The following is an 11,935-nucleotide window of genomic DNA, read 5'->3' as shown; positions in this document are numbered from 1 at the left end:
TATATAGTATCAGAGGAAGAACCCGAAAAGCCTAGAATGTACAAGGCATGACGTTGTGTACAAGTAGTATGTGCGGAGTGCATGAGAATAGAGAAGTCGAAGGGAAAGTGTAGTAGTTTACCAGTAATGCGACGATGAAATGACTGGTTGTTGATCGAGAGGGCAGTATGTCAATGATACAAAGAGAAGGAGCCAAGTGCCAAGTGGTTATCGCTTTGGAACGGGTATATATAAACAAAGGCTAATGCTTCCCTAGAGCGATGCTGTAATTCCATGTCGGATCGTTATGTGCTGCCGGACTTAGACCATGATCTGGGTCACGCCAAGGGACGGGCGACGAAGAGGTACTGTATTTATCATACTCTTGATCTGTGTCGCTGCTATATATATAGGTGTCCGTGTATTGCTGATCAGGCAAACTGAAACTCGAGGCAGAGGCTGAAGGAGAGGGACGGAGGCTCACGGGTCCTCCGGAGCTAGTAGATGAGAATTCGGCAGTCATTGGACTACTTGGAGACGGGGATCTGGCCCCTAGTGGCTTTGCTCGCGGGACGACGAGTCTGTCTGCTGACGAGGCTGCTTGTGCGCCTAGACGGAGTGGATTCTTGGTCCTGGGGGCATGGACTTGTAGGTCGGAAGTACAGTGGAGGCTACAGCTTCCGTCCAATTTCTGAAGTGAGTGGGCCAGAAGCTGCTCCACCTGATAAGCAGATGGGCGGCTCATGGGTTCTCTGTTTAGCATGCTTCGCACGACGGTGAGCATCGGTCGAACAGCCTGGAAGATGGGATCCTTGTGTTTCTTCGCATCGTTGTCCAGTAGGGCGATCCAGGAGCTCACTTGGCCGGCGTTTCGGTCGAGGTGGAATGAGCAGTCGGCGACGCCGCCACCGCGGCCAGCGGTCCGGTTCTTGGCCCCTCGATGGTGTGAGAAAGCAGAGAGCTTGCGCTTGCATAAATGAGTGAAGATGTCTAGAAATACTGCTCCAAGTGAGAATATGTCCGAGGCTTCTGGATCTGACTGGCGTGTTTGCCACGTATGAACAATTGCGGCGTTGGAACCGATGATTGGGTAGCCAAACTGGCCATATGTAGTAGTAGAAGGAGTGGTTGATGATCTAGAAGAATTGGAGTTGGACGAAGTGATGGACGGTGTGTAGAACATCGGTCGTTTTATGGAGGATACCACGCGCTTGCGGGCGCTCCCAACGCTTGATCCAGAGGAAGATGAGTTGGTGAAAGATATCCGAGAAGGTGAGCCTCGTAGGCCGATACGTATGGCAGTTCCCTGCGACGTAACAGACTCCGCGTGTATTTCTGTATCCTGATCCGACGGTTGAGAGCCCCTGAATCTAGATAAGCTCAGCATTGCTGGACGGGACGACTGTTTGCGAGCCGAACGCCCCCCTGATGGGAGCGCAATGTTTGGGCTTGGTGCGCTTGTGTCCTGAATACTGACTGAGCGCACCCATCGCTCGGGCGCACCATACTGGTAGGTTTCAACGTCGTCCGGCTTGAGTGGGGATAGAAGAGTGTCGAGAGCCTCGAACTGGCCCAAGAAAATCCGAAAGTCTGCGTCAACCAGGATGTTCGACGGAGAAATCAGGCTATGGGCCTGGCTATGTGCATGCAACCATGACAGTCCATTAGCCAGACAATGTGGCCAATTGACTAATATCTCTCGACGCTTGTTCTTGGCGAGGCGCTTGAAAGGTTGAGGCACGTCGGTAAGGAATGACATGAGCGTTCGCTCGTATACGCCCGAGAAAAGAATGCAAACGGTGGTATCCACAAAGTAGGAGGCGTAGATCGAGTAGACGTGATCGTGGGCTAGCCTTCTCAGAGAGCGGATTTCTTCCAACACCTCGTTCTCCTCGAAGAAATGCGGTGCGCCGCCAATAGAGACTTGCGTTCGCAACAGCACACGGCACTTGAAGCCAGCTAGAACGACCTTCTCCACGCCCTCTCTCACTAGAGAGGTTCCGGTACGAAGAAGCTCCACCGGGACACCCTCGTTCTGAGTGTACTTGATATGGTCGCCTTCATTGATACCGCGTACCGTGAACCGCCATTGAGCGAGAAAGAATTTGTGGGCAACAGTTGCGTTGTCCCCTTCAGGTGCGAGAGGAAGTCGAGTGGTACTCGGTGCCGACAAAGGTAAATCCGTGTCATCTAATGATTCATCGACCAGGGCAAAGATGCGCTCCGGTATGCCGATATCCACGAGGATCAGGAAGATTCTACCGGCCTTGGCGAGGATCCAGTCTAAGTAAGACTCGCTAGTCAGACCCTCTCCCCAAGGCAAGGGGTTGACGAGACGGTGCAAGATGTTCGAAGGTAGGTGGTTAAAGACGTATTCGGGACAAAGGGTGGCCTTCACGCGATCCTCGGGCCACCAGAGAGAGGTGATGGCCGTCGACATTTCGAACTCATGGCGATCCGGGCCAAGATCAGGCGCTTCCCCGCAGGCGAGACCAGACATCTAATATATCGGCGAAAGGAAGGATTCGAAAGTCACAGGGTACCTACACCTGGCCAGACTCGAGTAGGACAGACATGTCTCTTTACGGGGCTTCAGCAAGCGGCTGTCACAAAGAATGTCCGGGCCACAGACGGATTGGTGGGTATAAATGGAAGGAAAGCGTAAGCCCTGAAACCAATATTTCAAATCGATTGACAGGAAATAGAATACTCCAGGTAATCAAGAAAAATTGTCATTAGATCAATAAACATCAAACCTAAAGGGGATACCTCAATATCGGGGGGGGGGATACAGTGTCGCGCGGAGTGTGGCGGACCTCACTGGTGGACACGAGGCTTATCAAGCGCCCAGCAAGGGATATTCACGGTATTATTGGAAGGATCCATTCGATAGTAGTATATTCCGGAATTGTAGAACGGGGAAAAGAAAATCAGAAACCTAAAGGAGGGGGGGGGGACAGGGAAGAAGAGGTACTTTTCCACTGTGGTCATGGTGCCAGTTCCACCATGATAACAATCAATTCCGAACATGGGACCACATGCTCCTAGCGGCCATCCAAGCAAAAGGAACGAGCATACGAAAAAGAAAGTGCACCCGAGGAACCAAGCTCGACCATGGGTACGAAGTACCAGCCTAGTAGAGGGTTCCCAGTGCCCCGAAAGGAGATGCTTGAGAGGATGAATGAATGGCCGGGATTTTCTCCAAGAGAGTGGGAACGGCCCCGTAGGCCGGCTCCGACAGTGAGGAACCTGGCGAAAGAGATTCTGAAAGCCGTTAAGGAGTGGGGGTCTTCCAAAGTGAGGAGAGCGGAATCTAGATAGTATAGTCCTTAGAGTTCGGAAGGAGGGAAGCTAACTCTTTAGTCGATACTTAGCTGGGGCAGATACTAAATCATAGAGTGATGACCCGAGAGGAAAAGAAACAAGAAGGGGAATGAATGGAATAGTAATACAAGGCGTGCGTGGACTCGATCCTCTCCTTCCAATGAAGGAAGTTTCCAATGCAGAAAAGGAATAAAACCCACGCGATAAACAGCGCCGACCAAAGCGTGACTTGAATTCCCGGATCACGGGTCTCGAGTCATGCCGGATTTCTTTTTATTATGTTCTCTTTTGGGAATCATCATTGTATACTGTCTACAGTAACTAGTACTATACAGAGTAGTAGTCTACCATCGCCTCACCATGGCCACCGACACCTATCGAATTGATCAGTAACAAGCCCATTGTGAGCCATCATTCTTCTACTAGAAGAATCTGTCTTGCATCCATCGAGCTGATCGTCAGGCGCATCCTTCTTGGTAAAAAGCAATGTGACGTGGCGTTGATCGAGAAAGAGGCAAGACAACTAAGTACCTATCTATCCCGACTCTTAGGCGCCTGCAATAACTAGTTACTCAAACAAGTACCATACATAGCTAGTACCACAAGACCAACAACAGCCACTGCACGCAAGAACAAAGCTAAAGAGGGTACGATACACGACATCTGGAGACACTATGAGGGGAACACGGAAGAAAATTAAAAACAAAAAAAGCTCCTCAAAGATAGGGAAAAGGAAGATAGATACTATTCGAAAAAGTCCGAGGCAGGGTTCCCGGATCGGGCAGACTATGCGTCATCCCTGGAGGGTTCGGGATGCAAGCTTATCAGTTGACAGTTGGACAGGCAAAGTTTACTCATGAAAATCCCGCCATTAGTCACGGCTCCCGAGATAAGCCCATTGCTTACTTGCATTGCCATTTGGTCCAGTTATTCATCCATGGGAATGAAAAAGGAGGGTTTGAATTATGATCCATCATATGAATGCTTTTCAATGGTGGTTTTTGTCCTCTGTGCCAATAGTGCAGAACCACACAGCCAACAAACAACACACATACACAGCCTGAACAAGTGGCTGGGGCAAAGTGGCCCGCGCGCTTTATCCATACTTGAACCGCGCTCTCGACCTTATGATAAGGCTTATAGTAGCCTACTTCGTACTTACGTTCACAAAATGGAGACTAGACCATCATGAGGGGAGAGAGAGAGAGAGAGAGAGAGAGAGAGAGAAAAAGGTACGTACAGTAGTTCGCCGGTCCGCACGTCTCAAATAGACAAGCCCCAAATTTTCGATCTTCGCCGCACTCCTTCCTGCTTATCTCGGGGGCTCGCGCGGTACTCGCCGGTCCGCCGGGGTAGCTTCGGCTCTACTAAGTTAGTGTCTTCACTTGACATGGCTATGTGTGTTGCAGGGTGACAGGAACTAAGCCATTGATTTTGATATGGCGTGGCGCGGTTATAGTAGTATTTTTGCCGCGGAGCTTGCGGGCTTATCTTGCGAGCCTTCTTCAGTTGTAGTAAGCAGACTATATCTAACTAACCAGAGCCTCCAGTAAATACTACTTACTCCTGCCTGATGTAGTATCTATAGACCATACTATGACAGGAGAAAGTATCCATGGAGGACCTCTCTATACCCAGAGACCTCGCTCTCGATAAAGCATAGAAGGCATACCATCCGCCTTCAATACCATGCTCTACTCTAAAGAATGATCGATGTGCAGCCAGATGATCATTCCATGCAGCAGGATCGCCCCTAAGTCCGGGAAAAAAAAGCCATGCTTGTGCGAAGTATTGCATTCATTGTTTTCTTTTTCTTCCTCCTTCCTTGTTCGATTCCCTGCTCAACAGAAAAATCCTTTTCCGGAGCCAACGGGAAGATCAAGATGCGCAGCCAGCTGGATCGACAACGAAGAAAAGAGAAAGTGGATGGTATAAGGGGGGAGAGAGAGAGAGAGACGAAAATAAAACCCACAAGCCCAAGCCTCAGAACTAGTTCAAGCCATTCATGCAGGAGGTCATCATGGACAAAATTCTCGTCTCTTCCCCCTTTTTTCCTTTCCATCCTTCTGTACTTTTCTTCATCATCTTTTCCTGCCTTCTTCATTTTAGTTCAAAATGGGTTGCCTTGCAGAGCTGATCGCAATTAGAAAAGAGACACATTCAGACACACAGACGAAGTCGTAAAAATGACGTTAAACACCTAATTCCTGACCAGCGAGAAAAAGGATCGATCAACAGAAAATCACCTGTCAGAAATGGTTATCGTTTCACGTCGGTGCCAATCATGACGTCGAAAGCTCCATAGACTATCTACTTACTTTTGAGCCTAGCGAGGCACTATACTTCCGACGACCCTAACATAACTATGATCCTATGCGCCGTATCCGCCGCAATCGACTATTAGTCCTTTGCGTAGTAGGAGCAACCTGTTTCTGCTGCTGCTGCTGTTGTTGCTGTTGTTGTTGCTGCTCTTCGTAAGACTTCCGTCGAATCCAGGATTTGCGAAAATGCTGCTGCTCTTCGTCCTGTTGTTTCGCTCGGTGGTGGATGAACTGTTCGTGGGCTTCTTTCTCCTCGTGCAACTTTTCGATCTGGTTTACGTAGATACGTGAAAAGGTTAGTCATATGCAGGTACAGCAGGGGCTGCTGTATGTCATGTCCCGTAAATGTGTGAGATGGGGGGTGTGAGGGGTGGTGGTGTGTTCATTTGTTTGGTGAAAGTCAGACAGACAGGGGTATAGATTTGTTTGTCTCACAACCGTGAACAAGCAAGAGCGAAGCGCACACACACACCTACACACACACACAGAGAAAGAATGAAAGTTCCAGAGGGAGATCTATTGGAAGACAGCTAAAAGAGAAAGGGGATGAAACATACTTGAGCAATCCACAATTCCTGCTCCGAACTCCAAGCTTTCTGACATCGAGCCAGTTCGCTTCTCGCAATTGCTAATTTCCGTTCCTGTTCCATCGTCCACCGACATCGATCTCCAGCCAAACTGGCCCAGCTGGCGATGCGCACCAACCCCGTCCGACTACTGCTACCGCTGCTTCTGCTGCTGCTGTTGCTGCTGCTGCTGCCCAGATGCGAGTCGATTGCGCTCACCGCCATGTGGGCATGACCATCGGTCAACGCTGCATAGTCATCTGGGTACTGTACTGCGCCCCAGCGAACCTCGATGGGCGGGTCAAAGTCGATTTCTTTCCCTTTCCAGGTAGAGGAGGGTGAGATGGGGTAGATGGAGGAGGGGGAGTGGGAGTGATGTTGTCGATGTTGTTGTTGCTGCTGCTGCTCGGTTCGCTTGTTGGTGAACAGGGACAGGCGCAAGACATACTTGACTGGATTGCTGACCCCCATTTTCCCTTGTTTTTCTTTTTCTTTTCCGTACATATACAAAATGTAAATTCTGTCTGCCTGATCTTCCTGCTGATCTGTTCTTTGCTTATCGATTCAAAGGGACTGGACAGTAGTATGGTGGTGGACTTGACTGTTGCAGTTCACCTTTGGCTAAGCTGACAGAACTGTTCGAACAGTTGTAATTGAACTCAGGCACACACACAGACACAGACACAAACACACACAATAGATTGTGTATACTACGGGCCATTTGGAAATCCCCCTTTTTATATACATCATATCGACCCGGTCACTTCTACTACTACTACTACTACTTACTACCAACAGCACCCGATGCATCTATCACTTCGGGGAACGGCTTACTACTACGATACCTTCGTTTCTCGCCCTGCATACTTTCCTTACCCGAGGCGGCCAGGAAATCCGGTTTTAGGCGCCATAGGAGACACAACCCGACATCAGGCTTCTAAAATGGGGCTAGGCTCGTATGTCGCCTGCTTCCGCTTGGCTGGCGCTCCAGGATGTCTGCACCGTGCAGTCAGAACTACAATGTTGGGACCAATGAGGGACGATGATGTACCTCGAGTTCGTCAGACCATGAAGTAAGTAGTAGTTGGCAGTTGGCAGGTCAACCCCCGTTTTCTGTGACTGCTACTATTTCCGTGAAACTACTATGTAGCCACCCCGTGGAGAAGTAAACGTGGCAGTAGGAGCGTTACTTGACCACGACCCATAAAGGAATAGGGTCGAAAGGTTGAGAAACTCACCAAGTTGACGGGACGTTGCGGACGTCACAGAGCAAACACCGATGCCCGCAGCACGACACGTTCCATGAAGATCGGTCAACTGTGCTGCATTCATTGGTCTATACAGGGGGCACTAGAAAGTCAATTCTGCGAATCAGATTCCAGGCCAAACAATTGTGTTCCGAACCTGGCTGACAGGTGCGCTCTTTTGCCAAAGTAGGGAACCATATGTGCTGCATACACCAATGGTGTTGTTGCGTTCCATTCCAACATATAAACGAGTAAGAAATGAAAAAATTGTTTGGCAGCTGACTCATGGATATCCAATCGGGTGTGGAGAGTCCAAGACAAATGAAACAGAGGGGGAATAGTACGTAGACAAAATAGATGCTGTACAAGAACATAAGGCCAAAACGTAAAGTGAGCCTGCCACCCAATGACCCTTAAGATCAATTCCGCTGGTTCGCCACCCGTGAAGACCCGAAACAACGTATCCTCTCAACAAGAAAAGCAAGAATATAAGTCGTTACAACGTGTGCTAACTTTGTGTGCCAACAAAGTCTGTACTCAAAAAATAGATGTAGTGTGCCGAGTTCAGGCGGCAGGAGCCAAGCGACGTGCAGGTTTGAGAGAAGTCATATGCGCCACGTCCCGTACCCTGTGTCCCTGCTTCGCGGATACTCTTCCCTCAGTTGATCCTCGTGGAGCCTCCTCTCCCTCTGGTCTTGTCTGATCTGTTCCCCGATAATGATGCTGATCAATCTTCTGTGAACGTCAGCTTCCGTCCAAGGAATCTGACCCGTTCCACCGGCCTTTGAGTCGGCTTGGGATAGCTGCTGAGCGAATCTATCAACTATGCCAAACTGAAGCTCTGTGACTGGCACTCCGTAGACTCCATCCGAGGTCCAGATCCAGTCGCCAATCATATCGGAGCGACCAGGCGCCGGATGGTAAGGGAAGCGTTCAGGATACAGTTTTGCCGAGCGATAGAGGCGATGCAGCAAGCGATAGTGATCATCGGAAAAGTACAAGGAAAAGGAAGAGGGTGATTGCTCTCGTGAAGCCTGCCCCTCCACTACTTCTTCTCTGTCACCCTTCTCGTCCAGTGAAGCGTGCGCATCATCGTCCGCTTGGAAAGAATCGGAACTAGCAAAACTCTGTTTCCCATCTTCTGGCTCTTCAAATCGAGTAGGTCGTGGGGTTTCCCCTAAGTCTCCCCAGTTAACTTCATCATCGCCATAATCCTCATTATCATATTCATCATGCGCTGACTCAACGGCGGGCGGTTCCTCATCTTCGTCGCCCGAAGGATTTTCCAAACCCCGCCCTTGCTGTTCAAACTTTGGTGCTCTGAGCCAACCAGGCGTGAAATTAGTGATTTTCTGGAACCAGGATGATGCTTGACTGCCAGGGCTTGCATGCCGTGGACGTTCCGGCGTGATGTCTCCCACCTCTGGAGCAGTTTGTCTCTCGGATGTAACGGCATCTGACATCCCCCCAATCTTGTTGACTTCCATCCCAGGGTCTTGACGTTGTCTAGCCATCTCCAATCTGGTTGTGGGATCGATCTGGAATGTTTCATCCTCCGAGTCCCGGCGAGGGCTGGACTCCACGTAGCCCTCTGACTGTTGATCCTGGTTGAGATCATGCTCATAGTGTTCCTCTTGTACCACAGAAGCTGGCGAACGGCCTACAGAGCCTCGTATTGCACTGCTCGGCGGACTGCTTTTCCCATAGTAGTAGTGGCGACGCTTTGGTGTGTCCTGGGCACGGTACAGAGCCGTCAAATCAACTTCTTGCTCCTGTAACTGTTTGACCCTCGACCGGCCCAAGAATGGCACAGTCTCCCGCTCGTTTGTCCAATGAGCCGGAGATAAGATCTTGCCATTCTGATTCCGAGCAGGAGTCCAGCCACTCTTCCACGGGCTAGACCCATCCTGCCTAAGGTGCTCACCATCCTGGTCATCCTCAAGTAGTGAAGAGTGATCTGATTGGTTGCCTTGACTGCGAGCTTCTTGCTGCCAAATATCTTCGTAGCCATCATCCTCGTCTTCCCCATCTAGGCGCTCGGCCTCTACGTGGGCGTCGTCATCTTGGTCGTCTTGAACGGGTTCCGCCGCGTACTCTATCTCATCGCCGTCTTCATACATGCCATCTTGCATATTCGACTGATCATTATCGTCGCTGTCAATGACGATAACCTGGCTAGAGTTTGCCATCTGGATCTCTCGACTGATAGCTTCCCTTTCCCGTTGCCATTCTTCCATCCGCCGTTTCATAAACGTGCCCGGTGTGCCATAGTCGGTGGCCTTAGGCGGTGTTTGCTGTGGCGAACTGGAGCCACTCCATTCCCTGGTTTCCTGAACAGTGTTTCTTGCAGTCACCTCCGCCAACTCCATTTGTCTGCGTTGTTCCATTTCTCTCTCGATCCGCCTCTTCGCGAGTTCCTGCCCAAATGCCAAGCCTGCCTGCAGCTCTTGTTGTACTTGTGGGGTCAAGTCACCAAAAACATGTTCCAGCCTTTTCCTAGACGTGCCTAGCATAGAATCTGGATCACCCGAGAAGCTAAGGCTTCTTGAGTTTGACTGGTACGAAGATTGCCCCTCTTCTGAGTTTCTTAGAGGCCCTTCGAGAGCTAAGCCTGCACGAACTATTCTGACGAATCTAGTCAACGGCCCCCGCTTTTGTCCAGTAAAAGTCGACTCAGATGATATCGCCGTCGATCCGGGCATGTTTCTGGAAGGTTCGAGCCTGTCTTGGGATGATGGACGGTCTAAGTGGGCATTGGCCTCGCTTGACTGGCGGAACAGCTGGGCTGGTGACTGTTTCCGCTGCTTAGAGTCCGACCGGGGCTTCCGAACAAGATTGTCCTCTTGTTGATTCTGGACCGCCGAGGCTCTTCGCTTCAAGACGCCATTCGATTCCCGTTCTAAGAAAGGCTTTAGAGAACTCTTGGCGGCTTGGGAGTGGCTCGCGCTCTTGATCTCATGTTGTTTAGCGGATGGCAATGTATCCAGCGAGACCATGCTGAACCCTTCACTTTCCATTATAGAGTCAAATTCCCTGTGTTCCTCGGTCGGATCTGCGCTGGGGCGTGCCCCGCTCTCAAGGTGATCCTTATCATAGGTAGCACTAGTTTTCTGAGCCTGCTCTGTCTTATCTTCTTCTGCTGCAGATGATGAGGTTGGTGTGGGGTAAAGGCGTGATGGTCTCGGGGTGCGGCCGGCATGCAATGTGTTCGCTGGCGAGATAATCGAGGTATCGCGGGTTGGGGATGGCATTTTGGAAGGTGTTGAATGTAGGTTATACTCGTCGTTCTCCGTAAATCCTTGGTCAACATGGTCAACATTTGGAGTCTCAAAAGTTTGCTCAAATGTCACTCGGGGACCAGTCCCATCGCGGACAGCGGAATCAGGTAGTTCCAATCGGTCGCCATAACCAAAATCGTCATTGAACTCGAGTCCTTGATCCCCCCAAATGTCATCGTCGGATTCCGGGTCTGCTGCCAGATTCAACGGACTCCATCTCTGCTCGGGCTCTATCAGCGCCTCTTGTTCAATCTCTTGGTTCTCCACCTGCTGTTCGCTTGGTTCTACCACATCGAGCGCCGGTGCGCTTTTTCTCGGCCGGCCTCGTTTTCTCTTCTGACCTGTCCCCCCAGGACCCGGAGTATGCCCTGGGCCCGGGGTATGCCCAGGGCCTGGTGTATTTCCTGGACCCGGGGTATGTCCTGGACTACCTCCGCGTGGAGTCGCATCCTGCAGCCAAATGTCCGACTTCCTTGGGCGACCTCTGCGTCTGCGTGGAGTCTGTTCTGTATCGTCTTTGAGGGGTACTTTCATCGTTGTCGTTGATGGCTTCAACCGTTTTCGCGAAGGGCTGCCTTGGTTCGTTTCTTCATCTTGTGTCGCTTCGAGCGTTACCCGGATCCTCCACGGACTGACATTCCCGTCGGCCGGACCCTTATCGGGAGACATTCCACCGCGCTGGCCGTTCAGTTTCGTCGTCGGGGAGGCAGGTAGCACAACGTCATTGAACTTTATGGAGTGGGCGTTTTTCGAAGGGCTCAAACTCACACGCGACCGCCTTTTGCCCTTCGCCGTCCGCGGACTTTGCAGGAGGCGGAAGTTGGCGGGCGACATGAAGCTTTGGCGACCGGAGAAGGGGACAAATGGGGAGGAGATCAAATAATCGGCGTCGCCAGGTGGCCCAAGAATGTCCGGAGAAGAACTGGATGTGCGGGAGGACATATCGATAGGGAAACAACGATGCGACGCATGTGAGGGGTGATTTGTGACCCCCCGTCGCGTCTCATAAGGACGACACCGGATTCAAACACTTCAATCGGCTTTGCTAGTCGGACACTTTCATATTCGGTCCTTGAAGGTAAGATTAGTCGTCGCGTCTGGAAGCAGATTACCCAGACACGGTTTCGGCCACCAAAAACAGTTTCTCAATCTGTAGAAAATCTGATAAAATCGTCGCATAACATAAACAAGTCTCCCGATCAGGCAGCCCCAGCGACCGG

At 50.8% G+C, this 11,935-nt stretch overlaps 4 protein-coding genes across 4 annotated transcripts; all 4 read right to left on the bottom strand.

Moving 5' to 3' along the window:
* Positions 1-241: 241 nt before the first annotated feature.
* Positions 242-2,419, bottom strand: BO79DRAFT_202881 (protein kinase domain-containing protein; the record flags this gene model as incomplete). Its single annotated transcript, XM_025681674.1, has 1 exon — positions 242-2,419. One exon carries the CDS (start codon positions 2,417-2,419, stop codon positions 242-244), a length of 2,178 nt encoding a protein of 725 aa, XP_025535190.1.
* Positions 2,420-5,666: 3,247 nt separating this feature from the next.
* BO79DRAFT_158459 (uncharacterized protein) lies at positions 5,667-6,661 on the bottom strand (the record flags this gene model as incomplete). Its single annotated transcript, XM_025678909.1, has 2 exons — positions 5,667-5,894; positions 6,182-6,661. The coding sequence occupies 2 exons, from the start codon at positions 6,659-6,661 to the stop codon at positions 5,667-5,669; spliced, it is 708 nt and encodes a 235-aa protein (XP_025535189.1).
* A 776-nt stretch (positions 6,662-7,437) lies between these two features.
* BO79DRAFT_58239 (uncharacterized protein) lies at positions 7,438-7,927 on the bottom strand. The gene has a single exon (XM_025689452.1). It carries the CDS (start codon positions 7,809-7,811, stop codon positions 7,527-7,529), a length of 285 nt encoding a protein of 94 aa, XP_025535188.1. The 5' UTR covers positions 7,812-7,927; the 3' UTR covers positions 7,438-7,526.
* BO79DRAFT_202879 (putative AT DNA binding protein) lies at positions 7,618-11,854 on the bottom strand. Its single transcript, XM_025681673.1, has 2 exons — positions 11,144-11,854; positions 7,618-11,107 (listed from the first exon to the last, which is right to left on the bottom strand). The coding sequence occupies exons 1-2, from the start codon at positions 11,655-11,657 to the stop codon at positions 8,043-8,045; spliced, it is 3,579 nt and encodes a 1,192-aa protein (XP_025535187.1). The 5' UTR covers positions 11,658-11,854; the 3' UTR covers positions 7,618-8,042.
* Between the last annotated feature and the right edge of the window lie 81 nt (positions 11,855-11,935).

This window comes from Aspergillus costaricaensis (assembly GCF_003184835.1).
Source record: "Aspergillus costaricaensis CBS 115574 unplaced genomic scaffold BO79scaffold_41, whole genome shotgun sequence".
Taxonomy (NCBI): Eukaryota; Fungi; Ascomycota; class Eurotiomycetes; order Eurotiales; family Aspergillaceae; genus Aspergillus; species Aspergillus costaricensis.
Note: the sequence above shows the minus strand (reverse complement) of the source record. Positions and strands in the feature narration are given on the sequence as shown.